Here is a 17,633-nt window from a genome sequence, read left to right as displayed (position 1 = left end):
ACAATTCCTTAGCCAGCCATGCTGGCTGGGGATTTCTGGGAATTGAAGTCCACCCATCTTAAAAGAGTCGCCAAATTTGAGAAACTCCTCTTACCGGATATCCACAGCAGATGCTTGGATGGTGTTGGAACAGTAGCTCAGCCATCCCCATTCCTTCCACGTTGACGAGGTGAGGCTGGAACAGCACTTCGGGGGCTTCAAAGCGTTCCCCCCCCCAAGTTTGGCCATCCGTCCATCTGGCAGCTGAAAGAGGAGGAGAAGAGAAGGATGGACACACCTAAACACACCCCAAAAGGGTGGCCACTACAGCAATCACTTCCAACATCTTCCTTTGCCTTTTATTTTAGGGGGGGGGGGCTTTATTTGAACCATCTGGCCTGGTCTGATGGGTTTGGGGTTGGATTTAGTTTTAAACACACTTTTAGTATTGTATTATTGGGCATAATTATTTAATTCTTTTAATCTCTTTTTTAACTTTTGTATTTACATTTTGATATTTATTGCCCTGTACACCACCCTGAGTCCTTCGGGAGAAGGGCGGTATAAAAATTTAATAAATAAATAAATAAATAAATAATAGAGTTGGAAGGGACCTTGGAGGTCATCTTGTCCAACCCCCTGCTCAGGCAGGAAACCCTATATACCGTTTTCAGACAAATGGCTGTCCAGTCTCTCCTTAAAAACTTCCAGTGTTGGAGCATTCACAGCTTCTGGAGGCAGGTTGTTCCACTGGTTAATTGTTCTAACTGTCAGGAAGTTTCTCCTTAATTCCAGGTTGCTTCTCTCCTTGATGAGTTTCCATCCATTGCTTCTTGTCCTGCCTTCGGGCGCTTTGGAGAATAGCTTGTCCTAAGAGCTTGTGCATTCAAAAGACCCTTATCAATGGTAGCAGGGCTGAAATGATGGGAATAAGGTCCAATGCACCCTGATCTTTTTTTTTTAGAGAGTCAGAGGGAGGACTTTGCGGAAACTAGAAAGACAAGTTAGCAAACCATGTTTTATGGCTTGAAAAACAGGAAACGGTTCAAGGGACGTTGCCTTAATTCCCTGCAGTGTGCACGGAAGCAAAACTACACTCAAGTTTGCAAGGTTGTGCTTCTATAACCTCGTGCAGGGGTGTCAAACTCGCCACGTCGTGTGACGTGTCGCGACGTATTGCAACTTTTTTCCCCATTGCCAGCAATGGGGTGGGCACGGTTTTCGCCATGATGGAACCGGCCCGCAAGCCAGCAGTTTGACACCCCTGACCCAGTATTTCCCAATCTCAACAGCTTTAAGAGGGCTGCACTACAACTTCCAGAATTCCCCAGCCAGTAGGCTTTAAGATGGACAGATGTCAACTCCCAGGATTCCCCAGCCATCATGCTATCAGATGGCTGCACGTCAACTCCCAGAATTCCCCAGCCATCATGCTTTAAGATGGGTAGACTTCAACTCCCAGGATTGGCCAGCCAGTAAAGAAGAAGGATTTGAATTCAGTTCCCATAATCCTCCTGGTCCCTTCCAGCAAGGTATTGAGAATTCTGGGAACTAACCAATGTGAACTTTCAGGACCAATTCAACTAACCCCCCTCACTAAGCCACAGGGAAGGCCTCACTCACTCACACACACACACACACAGAAACACAAACAAACACACAGACTCACAAACACACAAAGGGTCGATTCCCAATACCATTTCCCAACCTTTGGGTGATGCCAACCCAGCAAACGTATCCTTTTGTTCCTTTGGGGATTATTTCACATCAGCTAATTGGAGAGCTGGCCAAGGAGAAATGGGGAGTTGCAGGGAGCTTTTTGAAATGAAATGAAATCCAGCCCCCTCCAGAGAAACACATTTTTGGATGGTCGTTCTAGGTGTTCCAAGAACATTGAAAATGGGTGTGCATGTCTGTGCATATTCACAAGTCTGTGTTATTTTATTCATCCCCAGGGAAAGAAGACTACATATTCTATCCATCATCCATCCGTCCATTCAAGGGGGAAGATAGATAGATAGATAGATAGATAGATAGATAGATAGATAGATAGATAGATAGATAGATAGATAGATAGATAGATAGATAGATAGATAGATAGGTAGGTAGGTAGGTAGGTAGGTAGGTAGGTAGGTAGGTAGGTAGGTAGGTAGACAGACAGACAGACAGACAGACAGAGACAGACAGACAGATATAGATATCAGTAGGTAGATAGATGATTGATAGACAGACAAACAGACATAGATATCAGTAGGTAGATAACGATAGATAGATAGATAGATAGATAGATAGATAGATAGATAGATAGATAGATAGATAGATAGATGATAGATAGACAGACAGACAGACAGACAGACAGACAGACAGACAGACAGACAGACAGATAGATATAGATACTGGTAGGTAGGTGGATGGATGGATGGATGGATGGATGGATGGATGGACGGACGGACAGACAGACAGACAGACATAGATATCAGTAGGTAGATAGATGATTGATTGATTGATAGACAGACAGACAAACAAACATAGATATCAGTAGGTAGATAACGATAGATAGATAGATAGATGATTGATAGATAGATAGATAGATAGATAGATAGATAGATAGATAGATAGATAGATAGATAGATAGATAGATAGATAGATAGATAGATAGACAGACAGAGACAGACAGACAGTCAGACAGACAGACAGACACAGATATAGATACTGGTAGGTAGATAGATGGATAGATGATAGATAGATGGATAGATGATTGATAGATAGATAGATAGATAGATAGATAGATAGATAGATAGATAGATAGATAGATAGATAGATATGGATGTAGATGGTAGATAGATAAGATTAGGTAAACAAGAGAGATAGATACATCCTCCTTGGATGGGTGGATGGGTACCTTCTCTTTGATAGACGGATGGATAGATCCATATAGAGATAGATCAGACAGACAGACAGCCCCTCCTTTAATGGACGGATGGACAGACTGACCTCCCCCCCCCAAGGAAGCCCACCAGCCCCATCTCCTTCCCGGATGGGGGGGAGGGAGGGAGCGGGAGGGCGCGGGCAGGTTCCCCCCCCCTTTCTTCCCTGGTTTCACGGAGCGCGGGGAGGGGGGGGGACGCGGCGGCTGCGTGGATTGCAGACTCGCATCGCCGGGAGCGGAGCGTGGCAGGGCGGGCGGGGGGGGGGCTGTGGGGGAGGCGATGAATCTGTGATCCCGCCCGGCGTTGGAGAAGCAGCCGCGGCGACCGAGCTCGATGGTGGGGTCTCCATCCGACGCGAGCGGCGGATGCTGAGTGAGGACCCGCCGCAGGGGAGAAAAGGGGGGGGGCTGGGAGGCGCGGGGGGGCGGGGGGAGGGAAGAGGCGGGCGAAGCGGGGGCGGCAGACCCCCCCAACCCTATTGGGGAGGGGGGGAGGGTTAGGGGCAGCCTGGCACAGCTGGGTTCTCCCCCCCCTCTTCCTAATCCCGGACCTTATGAAATTCTGGGGGACTCTGCAACCTCCCCCCCTCCCCGGCACCCCAACTCCCCCCCCTTCCTAATCCCGGACCTTATGAAATTCTGGGGGACTCTGCAACCTCCCCCCCTCCCCGGCACCCCAACTCCCCCCCCTCTTCCTAATCCCGGACCTTATGAAATTCTGGGGGACTCTGCAACCTCCCCCCCTCCCCGGCACCCCAACTCCCCCCCCTCTTCCGAATCCCGGACCTTATGAAATTATGGGGGACTCTGCAACCTCCCCCCCTCCCCGGCACCCCAACTCCCCCCCCTTTCCGCAGAGGGTCACCCACCCACCCATTACAGCTCTCCTGGGCCGCCGGTTGGTCCCTTCGCTCCCCCCCCGCGCTGAATCTGATGGGTGGGTGAAGGAAACAGGCATTTTCCCAAAAAAAGAACCCCCACCCCATTTCTGCCCCCCAATATTGGGGAAGGGGGACCGTCTTCTCCGTTGCGTCTCTCTAGACGTCCGAGGGGGGCTTCCGGATCGCTGCCTGCTCCCCAGGATCCCAGCTGCTCTCCTCTCCCCCCCCTCCTCAAACTGTCCTGCTTGGCCAAGAATTACTAAACCTAACATCCATTTACATCCCCCCCCCCTCAAAAAAAAAGGGACGCTGTGAGTGATGACTCTGAATTTCTTCTCCTGCTGCCTTTTCACGCCGGGCACCCCAAATCCCTCCAGGGGACCCTGGATGCTTCCCTCAAGTGCCCCAATATTTTGAGCCCCCCCCATTTCAGCCCTCCCCGCCTTTCCCTCCCTCCGCGATCCTCCAAAAACCCCTGGGTTTGTCTTATGTTGACTTCTGGGATCATGGGCGCCGGAAAGAGACCCCCCCCCCGGATTAATTGCAATGGGTCGGTCCCCCAATCCAGCCCCTTCCTCCCTATCCCCACAGCCGCCCTCCCCTTCCCCAAATCTGGACGGTTCCCTTAAAAGTTTCCCCCCCACCCGGGCTGCGTTCACACAACCTGCAGTTAACTCGGCTGGTAGAACCATCCATTTTCTGACTTGCCAAAAAAAAAAAAAAAAGAAAAGACCACCGCCTTGGGCTCAACAAATGGGCTGGGTTTGCAAAGTCTCCTTTGACCCAAGCGAACTTGGCTGGTTGTGTGAATGCACCTGTTTACGGGTAGCCTGACCTGGGTCAAGGGATGCCGTGAGGTCAGCGGCGGGATTTCAAGACTGGGATAAACACGCTGGCTAGCGGACCAGCCATCTCAGGTCTGATCCAGACAGGTCGTCTCTTAGCAGCCCTGGAGGACCAAATTTAAGCCTTGAACCCTGAGCCGGATTCTCCCATCTGTCTGTTGCTGGTACCCTCATTTTCCTGATTGGGTGGGTTTTTAATTTTCTTTTAATTTTCGGCACAGTATGAAACAGGGTGATCTTTGCTTTCTTTCCCCCCCTCCCCCCCCCCACTGTTTTTGTGTTTCTTTGACTTCCCCATTTGGCTTTACCTGTTGGTCTTCCATTCAAATGCTAATCAGATTTGATTTTTTTTTTTGATTTTTTTCCAGCAGCAAAATCAACTCAGGTAGAAAAGGTTTGTTTTATTTGCTTTTTAGAAAGAACACAGAATCTCTCTTGAAGCTTCACAGGCTCCTTGGAAATATATTCTGCACATGCTTCAGAGCATTTTTATTTTCGTGGCTACTTTATACATTTGAATGGTTGATTGATGACTGATTGATCCGATTGACGGATTAGGTGTCATGGAGTCCTTTTTCAACTCTGAGCGAGCACCTGATAGATTTCATTGGGGAATTTTATTCTGGAGCCGGATAGATTTCATTCGGGAATTTTAATCTGTACATCCATGCAAACTAAGATGTCTCTGCTTCAATTAAAAACTTCCGGGGTCCCTTTGCTAGGTAGAAAATATTTTTAAAAGTCCTTCTGTTCAGGCTTTTCTAGACAGCTTCGTTTGGGTTGTTTTTTTTCCCCTAATTTAGGGGTTCCCTTAATCCCCACAAACCAGAGTTCCTACAAACCTTCAGTTCCCCAAAATTGATGCTCATCCTGGATCCTAAGAAAGGAAGAAAAAAATTGCCTGTCTCTAAATTGATTTGGAGGGAGAGAAAGAAAATAAATCCTTGCCTTCAAATGCATTTGCACGGAAGCCCAACCTATCCTCAGGTGCAGATTGTGTGGCCTGGGGTGATTGTTAGCAGTGGAAAAAAAGGGCAAAAAAGGCAATCAGTTTGCAATCAAGGCAAACATTTATCTATATTTTTTCTTCATCTTTTGCGAGAGTTTGGAAAGCGTTGGAGGCTTGAAGAACAGGTAAAATTGCAAGTGATGATGCAAACAGGAAAACAGGCTTGTGTGCAGCCGATTTTTTGATTCCTTTCTGATCCCTTGTTGGCTGGGTTCTCACGATACCCTAAACAACTTGCCGGCCCAGGTAATCTAAGGTAATGGTTCTTAACCAGCTTCTCGCAGCACACAGGTGTGCTGTGGGCTTGTATGCAGTGTGCCAGGAGACTTTTGATGGGGTTTTTTTGTATTATGTATATCTTCTATAATGATAATAATGATATAATAATAATAATAATAATAATAATAATAATAATAATAATAATAATAATAATAATAATAATAATAAAGTTGGAAGGGACCTTGGAGGTCATCTAGTCCAACCCCCTGCTCAGGCAGGAAACCCTATACCATTTCAGACAAATGGCTGTCCAGTCTCTTCTTAAAAACTCCTAGTGTTGGAGGAAGGAAGGAAGGAAGGAAGGAAGGAAGGAAGGAAGGAAGGAAGGAAGGAAGGAAGGAAGGAAGGAAGGAAGGAATAACAGAATAACAGATGGAAGGGACCTTGGAGGTCATCTAGTCCAACCCCCTGCTCAGGCAGGAAACCCTATACCATTTCACACAAATGGCTGTCCAGTCTCTTCTTAAAAACTCCTAGTGTTGGAGGAAGGAAGGAAGGAAGGAAAGAAGGAAGGAAGGAAGGAATAACAGAATAACAGATGGAAGGGACCTTGGAGGTCATCTAGTCCAACCCCCTGCTCAGGCAGGAAACCCTATACCATTTCACACAAATGGCTGTCCAGTCTCTTCTTAAAAACTCCTAGTGTTGGAGCATTCACCACTTCTGGAGACAGGTAGTCCTCAATTTACAACCAGAATTGAGCCCAAAATTTTCTGTTGCTAAGTGAGATGGACGTTAAGTGAATTTGCCCCGTTTTACGACCTTTCTTGGCACCGTTCTTAAGTGAATCACTGCAGTTAAGTTAGTAATGTGGTTGTGAAGTGAATCCGGCTTTCCCCATTGACTGCTTGTCAGAGGGTCGCAAAAGGAGATCACGTGACCGCGGGACGCTGCGACCGTCATAAATATGAGCCAGTTGTCAAGCCTCTGAATTTTGTTCACGTGACCATGGGGGGGGGAAACGCTGCAACGTTCGTAAGTGTGAAAAATGGTCCTAAGTCACATTTTTCAGGGCTAGTAATTTTCTGGGGTGCCCTAGAATTAAGATTATATTCAGTATTGTGCTGTAGATTCAGAAAGATTGAGAACCACGGGTTTAAGAATTGTGCAAATTTAGCTTCTGCGGTTAGTGGATGCTGTAGTACATAATCCCAAACCAGAATGCTAGATTAATTCCATAAACCACAATTAAGTAAACTATTGGTAAATAGGTGGTGATAATCTATCTAGCTTTTGCTTTTCATGTTTGGAAAACATTAGTATGACTCAGTAGCTATTAATCTGGGTGGAGGAGGTTTTATTTGGCTGGAATTATTGGTGTGATTTGCATAATGTGTGGTAATTTAATGATTTTGCTCAGCCCAGCAGCTAGAATCCCAGTTATTATGGACTATGAATCCAGGTTTAGGGTGTTGTGTATTGTGAGGACTGAGTCAACTGAGCTTTATTCAAGAGCCATGCCTAACTAACCATGGTCTAAGCACAATATATGATTACAAATCTGATGTTAGAATCTCAGTGTTGGATGTATATATAGAAGCCTTGTTTATTTTTTGACTTTTAACTTCCCTGACTTGGCTGTCTCACCAAGATGTTTATCCCCCAGAATTCCCCAGATGGGTTGACATCATTTCCCATAATTCTAAGCTAGAACAATCTGGGGTTTGAAGTCCACACATCTAGAAAACAGGTTTGCTTAAGCCCCCATTTAGAACTTAATAAATAAGATGGATGGATGGATGGACGGACAGGAAGGAAGGAAGGAAGGAAGGAAGGAAGGAAGGAAGAGAAAGAAAGAAAGAAAGAAAGAAAGAAAGAAAGAAAGAAAGAAAGAAAGAAAGAAAGAGAAAGAAAGAAAGAATATTTTGATTTTCAGGGGAGATACCTTTACGTTTTAAAGGGAATGCAGTTAGCCTTTTGAATAATTGACCATTAGCCAGAATGGGAGTTTCTCTCCAATGGATGATGATAAAATAAATCTTTTTTTTGTGTGTGGGGGAGGGAAGATCTTTGCAACCCAGCCTTGGTGGGGGCGGTGATTGTTGGCAGGGAGAAATTTTGCAGCTGCAAAATAGACACGTGAGTCTAATGTTAAGGAAAGGCCCAGCTACCAATTTGGGGATCTGTAAATCAAAAGGTAATAAGAACAAACTAAGTTCAGGATCCTAGGAAACAAACAATGAAGGTTTGGGTCGGTTGCTTTGTGGCTGTGTTTTTCCCCCCCTGAAAAATAGAAAATAGAATAGAATAGAATAGAATAGAATAGAATAGAATAGAATAGAATAGAATAATAGAATAGAATTACGGCATGGAATGGAATAGAATAGAATAGAATAGAATAGAATAGAATAGAATAGAATAGAATAGAATAGAATAGAATAGAATAGAATAGAATAGAATAGAATAGAATAGAATAGAATTACGGCATAGAATAGAATAGAATAGCCTTATTGTCATTGTGTAACTCACAACGAAATTAAGTATGTGAGACAGATGTTGATATTTTCTCTGTATTCTGCAATCTGTGCAGAAAAAATTGAGTGACTAAAATCACCTAGCTGGTGCAAAGCCATTTACATTCTGTGTGTTCTTGTTGTGTTCCAGATTGGGGTGGGAGGGGTGTAAATGCAAAAAAGTGTGGCCCTTTGCAAAATCCACATTCTGTTTTCTTAGACTTGGGGTTAGGGAAAGATGGAATTTTTTCTTCTTCTGCATGTGTGGAGGGCACACCGCAGCTGGGTCCACACAACCTGCCGTTGTGTGCCTGAATTCAGCCTTCATTCAGAACGGCAACCCGTCGCAAAGCACCAGCAATCCAAGCAGCCTTGTTCACATTATACTCAAAGCCAGGACAAAAAAAATACAATAAAATAAATAATATAAAACACCCAGGTCCAATCTCTCCAGCTTTTGTCTGTGTGAATGCAAAGCCCTTTAGATCTTTTGCTCTGTTGCCTAACCTTCTCTGCTTTAGGTCGTGTGAACCCAGGAAAAAAAAAGATGCAGGTTTTGGCAAAGTAAGCCAAGATCTGGAAAAAGGAGGTGGTTGAATTTATTTATTTATTTTGTCTTATTTTATTTTTTAAAAAATGTTTTGAAGGTTCTAACTGCTTCGTTTTCTGGTGGGGACCAGGATGGAAAAGAGGATGTTGCCTTGGCAACAGAGAGGCATTAAATATCTGAAATGCTGCCGTAGTAACAGCGCGGAGGTAGTTTAGGACTGTCGCCATGGCAACTTTCAGGACTGGGAAGAACCCTTTGAAGCCCGAGATTCTAAATGTGTTTACAATCCTTGGGGGGGGGGGAGAAAAGAAAAAAATTCAATCTTGCAAAACAACAAAGCCATGCACAGAAGGGAAGAATGGCTTGGTGGTGACACGGCGTCCGCTCTTGGTGAGCTTCTGAGCATGTCTAGAGCACCAAGCTAGGCCGAGCTGCTCTTTGAATCCCGGGGAGTAAATTTCGGTCCAGCTCAGTGGATATAGCCTCGTCTTACGACCACAGATGGGGCCAGAATTTCTGTCGCTAAGCAAGGCGGTGGTTAAGTCAGGTGCGCCTGATTTTATGATTTTAATTTTTATTTTTTTTTGCCACGGTTGTTAAGCGAATCGTGGCCGGTTGTCGTGTGAATGACGCAGTGGGTGAGGGTTAGGGTTAGGGTCCCCCGATGATTTTGCTTGTCGGAGGGAAAGATCACAGGATGCCCAAAGGCCCGAATGTTTTGATCATGTGACTGTTTGGGGAATGCTGTGACGGTCGTAAGTGCGAGAACTGATGGTGAGTCACCTTTTTTCCAGCGCTGTTGTTGCCAATTTGGAAGGGTTCGCTAAAAGGACAGTTGCAAGTTGGGGATGATCCGATGAGGTTTGGATTCAAACTATCCGGGTTTTGCATTCAGAAAGATGCCAGGCTAGCTGAGGATAAGGCCTGAGTTCAAATCCTCCCACAGCTACAAAAATCCCTGTTTGGCGGGGTGGGGGGGGGATTCTGGGGCAATACCTCTCTCACAGCCTACCTTCCAGGGGTGTTGTTGCGCAAGGACAAACTACGTCTTCTGCTGTGCTAAGATAGAAGTGCTTAGGATCTAACAAGACTAACATCTCACCTTGGCTAATCCTGGGTTGCTAAACCAGGCCAAACCTGGTTAATATTTGGATGGAAGACCACCAGAAAAATCGGATTGGGAAGTCCAAAAATTAATTTCCAGGGTCCAAGTCAGTTACTTCTCCACCTTGACAGCTTTAAGATGGGTGGACCTCAACTCCCAGCATTCCCCAGCCATTTCAAAGCAAGCTGGCTGGGGAATTCTGGGAATTGAAGTCCACCCATCTTAAAGTCAAGAAACACATCCTGATCCAGACAGGCCTTCAGTCCTGTATAAACAGGATGACCAGAACCACAGACTCAGCTAGTTTTTAATATTTTTTTTTAAAAAAAACCTGCCTTAAAAGAAAACAGTGCCGCATCACTTCTGCACGATTGCCAAAATTTACCTTGCGAATTTGCAAACCGCCTTCCTTCCTTTGTTCTCTTTTCTCCGTGCCAAACTGGACCTTTGCCAGACTCGAACTGCAGCCAGAATTCAAGCAAAAGGAAGTTTTGTCCCCCTGCACTTCTGGTTAAAATACCTGCATTCTCCTCCCGATTCACACAACACCCCTTTTTTTTTCTTCCCCTCCCTAGGATGGTGCTAGAAGGAAGCGCTGAAGCTGTGAGTTCGCATTCGCTTGATCTGCGACGCACCTGTGCCCAGAATGGGCGTTTTTATCCTTTGGCAGGGGACAGTCTCCTCTTAACCAAAAAACCGGTGAAGTACGGGGAGTTGATTGTCCTGGGGTAAGTCAAGCCATTATTCCTAGGTTTTTTTTTCCTAGGTTTTAAGTGACTGGAGGGTAAAGCGAAGAGTTGTAGGAACTGGGAATAGGTCTAACCCAGGGGTAGGCAGCCTCGGCTCTTTTATGACTCATGGACCTCAACTCCCAGAATTCCTGAGTCAGCTGTAGGCAACCTCGGCTCTTTTAGGACTCATGGACTTCAACTCCCAGAATTCCTGAGTCAGCTGTAGGCAACCTCAGCTCTTTTATGACTCATAGACTTCAACTCCCAGAATTCCTGAGTCAGCTGTAGGCAACCTCGGCTCTTTTATGACTCATGGACTTCAACTCCCAGAATGGACTTCAACTCCCAGAATTCCTGAGTCAGCTGTAGGCAACCTCAGCTCTTTTATGACTCATGGACTTCAACTCCCAGAATTCCTGAGTCAGCTGTAGGCAACCTTGGCTCTTTTATGACTCATGGACTTCAACTCCCAGAATTCCTGAGTCAGCTGTAGGCAACCTCAGCTCTTTTATGACTCATGGACTTCAACTCCCAGAATTCCTGAGTCAGCTGTAGGCAACCTTGGCTCTTTGAAGTCCATGAGTCATAAAAGAGCCGAGGTTGCCTACCCCTGGTCTAAGCTAACGAAAAGGAAGGACTGGGGTACGTGTGTGACATATTAGCAGTTTTCCAATATTTGAGGGGCTGCCACAAAGAAGAGGGGGGGGGTCAACTTATTCTCCAAAGTGCCCGAAGGCAGGACAAGAAGCAATGGATGGAAACTAGTCAAGGAGAGAAGCAACCTGGAACTAAGGAGAAACTTCCTGACAGGGAGGACAGTTAACCCGTGGAACAGCTTGCCACCAGAAGTTGTGACTGCTCCATCCCTGGAGGCTTTTAAGGAAAGACTGGAGAGCCATTTGCCTGGAATGGTATAGGGTCTCTCTGCTTGAGCACGGGGGTTGGACTAGATGACCTCCGAGGTCCCTTCCGACTCTGTGATTCTGTTACTCTGTCTCTCCCACAATGCAGGTACAATGGCTCTCTGGCTAACGGAGACAAGGGACGTCACCGGAGCCGTCTGGCCCTCTACAAGCGACCCAAACCCAACGGGGTCAAGCCTGACATTATCCACCATATCTCCACCCCACTTATGTCCAAAGTAAGTCGAGACCCTGGTTTGCAGTTGTGAAACTGGCCGGGATTCACTTTTAAACACCCGCCTTGCTTAGCAAGGGAAATTCTGTCCACGCGTGTGGTCGTACTACGAGGACTCGCTAATTTTTTTTACTTGTCTGGTCCGACAGGCGTTGAGCGAGAGAGGTCAACACAGTATCTCCTACACGCTTTCGCGAAGCCATTCAGTCATCGTTGAATACACTCAAGATGGTGAGACGGACATGTTCCAGGTACTTAACGTGTCCGGCGGAGGGAGAGAACACCTTTGCGGGCCCTCCAGAGGTGACCTGATGGAGGACAGACCAAGGGGAAGCTGTTTAGGCCCTATAAAAGGCAAATTTGGGGGGGCGCGAGACTCACAGTAGACCGGGTGGCACAGAGGCTTAGTGGTTAAAGAGGTTGGGTTTGTCAGCTGTCCAGGTTCGAGACCCCAGCACCACATCACGGGAGCGAGTTCCCGTCTTCGCCTCAGCTCCTGCTAACCTAACAGTTCGAAATTGTCCCAAAGGCGCTTTTCCGGGAGGCAACTGGACTTCCTAGCTCTTCTTTGAAGGCTTTTCGCTTCTCCTCCGAGGAGCTTCTTCAACTCTGACTGGATGGTGGGGAAGGGAAGGATTTATACTGCTTGCAGACCGCTGGTCGTTTGCCTTCTTTGAGAGGGTCGTTGAGGCTACCTGGCGGGTTTGTCTGTGTCCTGCCGTGCTCATCTTACCTTGACCACTGGAGGAAAATAAAAATCGGTGTTTTGGAAAGAAGGAGAAATGACCAGTTGGGTCTTCAAGGAAAAAACGCTCAGTCCTTGTTTAAAGTTTTAGTCCTTGATCGCGTCTCCCTGCCCCATCTCTCCGTTCCCAGATTGGCCGCTCGACGGAGAGCATGATCGATTTTGTGGTGACCGACACCACGCCGGGGACAAACTCCTCCGTGGATGGACAGACGGCCCAAAGTACCATCTCCCGCTTTGCCTGCCGCGTCATCTGTGAAAGGAGCCCTCCGTACACCGCCCGGATTTACGCTGCTGGTTTCGACGCTTCCCGCAACATTTTCCTTGGAGTGAGTGAGTCACCGAGCAGCTCTGTGTGTGTGTGTGTATGTGTGTGTGCGTGCATCTGTGTGTGTATGTTGTGTGCACGGGCGCACACCTGTGTATTCATGTTGGCATAGTTGCATTCGCACAATACGTTAACCACACTTCCTGAATGGATCCCTTTTCTGAGTTACCACAATGGAAGACAGCATGCAAGTTATTCCTTGACTTAGGACTGCAATGGAGACCAATATTTTTGTTGCTAAGAAAAACATTTGTAAAGTAAATTATGGAATGGAATAGAATAATAGAATAGAATAGAATATAATAGAATAGAATAGAATAGAATAGAATAGAATAGAATAATAGAATAGAATAGAATAGAATAAAAGACTGGACAGCCATTTGCCTGAAATGGTATAGGGTTTCCTGCCTGAGCAGGGGGTTGGACTAGATGACCTCCAAGGTCCCTTCCAACTTTATATATTATTATTATTATTATTATTATTATTATTATTATTATTATTATTATTATTATTATTATTATTATTAGTATTATTAGTATTAATAGTATGAATAGAATAGAATAGAATAGAATAGAATAGAATAGAATAGAATAGAATAGAATAGAATAGAATAGAATAGAATAGAATAGAAGCTGGAAGGGACCTTGGAGGTCTTCTAGTCCAGCCCCCTGCTCAAGCAGGAGAACCTATACCATCTCAGACAAGGGACTGTCCAGTCTCTTCTAAAAAATCTCCAGGGATGGAGCGCCCACGATTTCTGGTGGCAAGCTGTTCCACTGGTTGATTTTCCTCACTGTCAGGAAGTTTCTCCTTAATTCCAGGTTGCTTCTCTCTTTGGTCAGTATTCCAACTATTGTTTCTCGTCTTTCCTTCTGGTGCTCCATCTTACAGCGGGACGCTGTGACATCATAAATATATGCCGGTTGCCAAGTCCCCAAATTTAAAACCAAAATATTCTCATGTGTGGCAGTGGGAAGGTTTGAATGCGTGATAACTTCACACAGTCGCTAAACGAATGATTGTAAGTCGAGGACTGTCTGGAGTCGGGTTTGAGGGAGGGAGCAGCGGCCCGCCTGGCCGTTAAAACCAGACCTTGATGCCGCTTCTCTCGTTGGCAGGAGCGAGCTGCGAAATGGAGGACTCCCGACGGGCTCATGGATGGCTTGACCACCAACGGTGTGCTGGTGATGCACCCCAACGGCGGTTTCAGCGAAGACTCCACCCCGGGGGTCTGGCGGGAGATCTCGGTGTGCGGGAACGTCTATGCCCTGCGGGACAGTCGCTCAGCGCAGCAGAGGGGAAAGCTGGTAGGTTGGCAACTCCATGGGGACGGCCGGCCAAGAGCGGACTGTGACTCGAGTAGAACAGAACCAGAAAAGAGAAACAGAAAGAAGAATAGAATAGAATAATACTAGAATAGAATAATATTGCAGTGGGGATGGGATGGGATGGGATGGGATGGAATGGAATGGAATGGAATGGAATGGAATGGAATGGAATGGAATAGAATAGAATAGAATAGAATAGAATAGAATAGAATAGAATAGTGGAATGGAATGGAATGGAATGGAAGGGAAGGGAATGGAATGGAATAATGGAATGGAATGGAATGGAAGAGAATAGAGAATAGAATAGAATAGAATAGAGAATGGAATGGAATGGAATGGAATGGAATGGAATGGAATGGAATGGAATGGAATAGAATAGAATAGAATAGAATAGAATAGAATAGAATAGAATAGAATAGAATAGAATAGAATAGAATAGAATAGAACAGAACAGGACAGAATATGGAAAGAATAGAATAGAATAGAATAGAATAGAATAGAATAGAATAGAATAGAATAGAATAGAATAGAATAGAATAGAATAGAATAGAATAGAATAGAATAGATGGAATGGAATGGAATGGAATGGAATGGAATGGAATGGAATGGAATAGAATAGAATAGAAGTAAGAAATAAGAATAGAATAGAATGGAATAGAATAGAGAATGGAATAGAATAGAATAGAATAGAATAGAATAGAATAGAATAGAATAGAATAGAATAGAATAGAATAATGGAATGGAATGGAATGGAATGGAATGGAATAGAATAGAATAATGGAATGGAATGGAATGGAATAGAATAGAATAGAATAATACTGTAGTAGGATAAGATAAGAATGGACGAGTGGAGAGTGGAGAGGAATGCAATGCAATGCAATACAATGATTCAGACAAATTTATATCTAAGTTATAGTCACTAAATGAACTGTTGTAAGTTGAGGACTATATCCAGTCAGTCCAGGGCATAAGCGTGGCGGGAGCCTCTCCTTTAAACTCTTTGGTGCATCAAATGTGGCCACGGCATGTGCTAATCTCTCTTTCCCCCCCCCCCTTTGCCAGGTGGAAACGGAGTCCAACGTTCTCCAGGACGGCTCCCTCATCGACCTCTGCGGGGCCACGCTCCTCTGGCGCACCTCGGAGGGGCTCCTGCGCACCCCAACTTTGCAACAGCTGGAGGTGCTGCGCCAAGAAATCAACGCCGCCCGGCCCCAGTGCCCGGTGGGCTTCAGCACCCTGGCTTTCCCCAGCCTGGCCCAGCGGGGCGTGGTGGAGAAACAGCAGCCTTGGGTCTACGTCAACTGCGGCCACGTCCACGGTTTTCACAACTGGGGGTTCCGTAAAGAGAAAGGGGGCTTGGAGCGCGAATGCCCCATGTGCCGGCGGCTGGGCCCTTATGTGCCTCTCTGGCTGGGCTGCGAGGCCGGGTTGTATCTGGACACCGGACGGCCCACCCACGCCTTCTGCCCCTGCGGCCACGTCTGCTCTGCTAAGACTGTCCAGTACTGGTCACAGATCCCACTGCCACACGGCACCCACGCCTTCCACGCTGCCTGCCCCTTTTGCGGCACCTGGCTGACCGGCCAGCAGGGTTTCGTCCGGCTCATTTTCCAGGGACCCCTCGATTGAGCTGGAAAGGTGTGGGGAGACAGAGAAAAAACCACGGGCTCCGTTGGCCACCGTGGACCGCTCAATCTCGTCATTTGATTGTATTAGACTGTGCATCGGCCAGATGGCCATCCACCTCTTCCCGGTCTGAGCATTTGGGGGGGGGATGTTGGATTCCAATTTGGGGAGGCAGATTCTCCTCGGTCTGCCTCCCCATCCTCACCCCTCCCCATGGCCCGGTCGTTCCCTTCCCGTCTAGAACCCATCTTCACTGCTCCGAGAAGCAGAGGTTTGCACCAACCCGGGATAGCTGGGACTGACTGTGTCGTTTTGGGGTGCAAGGCCTAGGAAAGCCAGCCGATTATCTTCAAACAGGGTATGAATCGACAGAGGAAGCTCGAATCGAAAATCCGTTGCTTGGGCACTTGTAGGCGATCTGCACGCTGCCGTTGCGGTTTCTTGAACCCAGGTTTAAGCGCATTGTGTGAACCCAGCCTAGATCCATGTTTGGATCGGTGGGGGCCCAGGAGAGCTTTGCTGTTGCTAACACAGAGATATATATACATATATATATATATCCATTATACTGTGTGGGTCTCTTATTTGTGTTCGGTCTGAGATTTGTCTCTTGCCTTTATTTTATACAACTCAAGGTGGCATACATAAGGAGCTTCCTTGTAGCGGCCCCACCACCATCCCGCGAGGTGGGTTAGGCCAGGGGTCTTCAAACTTGGCAACTTTCTGGGAGTTGAAGTCCACAAATGTTAAAGTTGCCAAGTTTGAAGACGCCCTGGGTTAGGCTGAGAGAGGGGAACATCCCCCCCCTCTTAAATCATGCTGGCTGGGGAATCCTGGGAGTTGAAGTCCAACCACTTTAAATCATGCTGGCTGGGGAATTCTGGGAGATGAAGTCCAACCACTTTAAATCATGCTGGCTGGGGAATTCTGGGAGATGAAGTCCAACCACTTTAAATCATGCTGGCTGGGGAATTCTGGGAGATGAAGTCCAACCACTTTAAATCATGCTGGCTGGGGAATTCTGGGAGATGAATTCCAACCACTTTAAATCATGCTGGCTGGGGAATTCTGGGAGATGAAGTCCAACCACTTTAAATCATGCTGGCTGGGGAATTCTGGGAGATGAAGTCCAACCACTTTAAATCATGCTGGCTGGGGAATTCTGGGAGATGAAGTCCAACCACCTTAAAGCACGAAGTTTGAAGCAACCCACCTTGACTTGTGGCTTCCCACAAAAGTTTGCGGCTTTGAAGCAGTCCCCAAACCAGAAAACATCTACAATTTGGGGATCGTTGCCAGACACTTTGCTGGGTCTATATCCCTTGGGCAAATATGAAGGAGAAAAGGGAGAGGGAAGATGGGAAGAAGGAAGGGAAATCAAGGAAGGAGACAATGAAAGTGAAGGAAAGAAGGCAATGGAAGAAAAACCAGAATGGGAGGGGAGGGGAAGGAAGGGAAGGGAAGAAAGAGGGAGGGAGGGAGGTGAAAGGAAGGTAGGAAGGAAGGAAGGAAGGAAGGAAGGAAGGAAGGAAGGAAGGAAGGAAGGAAGGAAGGAAGGAAGGAAGGAAGAATGGGAGGGGAAAAGAAAGGGAAAAAATGGGAGGGAGGGAAGAATTGGAGAGAGGGAAGGAAGGAAGAAGAAAAGGAAAAAGAAGGAAGGAAGGAAAAAATGGGAGGGAGGAAAGAATTGGAGAGAGGGAAGGAAGG

At 46.5% G+C, this 17,633-nt stretch overlaps 1 protein-coding gene across 1 annotated transcript; it reads left to right on the top strand.

Moving 5' to 3' along the window:
• Window positions 1-10,590: 10,590 nt before the first annotated feature.
• On the top strand, window positions 10,591-16,427 carry PELI3 (pellino E3 ubiquitin protein ligase family member 3). The gene is made up of 6 exons (XM_081340960.1): window positions 10,591-10,758; window positions 11,773-11,902; window positions 12,048-12,149; window positions 12,775-12,972; window positions 14,091-14,279; window positions 15,363-16,427. The coding sequence occupies exons 1-6, from the start codon at window positions 10,607-10,609 to the stop codon at window positions 15,927-15,929; spliced, it is 1,338 nt and encodes a 445-aa protein (XP_081197086.1). The 5' UTR covers window positions 10,591-10,606; the 3' UTR covers window positions 15,930-16,427.
• Window positions 16,428-17,633: the final 1,206 nt, after the last annotated feature.

The sequence above is a fragment of the Vipera berus genome, assembly GCF_964194415.1.
Source record: "Vipera berus genome assembly, chromosome: 16".
In the NCBI taxonomy this organism is placed as follows: Eukaryota; Metazoa; Chordata; class Lepidosauria; order Squamata; family Viperidae; genus Vipera; species Vipera berus.
The sequence above is the reverse complement of the archived record's forward strand: the minus strand, read 5'-3'. Positions and strand labels throughout refer to the sequence as shown.

What these genes read in the sequence shown, in the direction of transcription:
- PELI3 (XM_081340960.1), top strand. Translation starts at nt 10,607, where the DNA reads ATGGTGCTAGAAGGAAGCGCTGAAGCTGTGAGTTCGCATTCGCTTGAT. An exon ending in GGGGAGTTGATTGTCCTGGG is followed by an intron (nt 10,759 to 11,772) that starts GTAAGTCAAGCC and finishes CCCACAATGCAG; the next exon opens with GTACAATGGCTCTCTGGCTA. An exon ending in CGCAGCAGAGGGGAAAGCTG is followed by an intron (nt 14,280 to 15,362) that starts GTAGGTTGGCAA and finishes CCCCTTTGCCAG; the next exon opens with GTGGAAACGGAGTCCAACGT.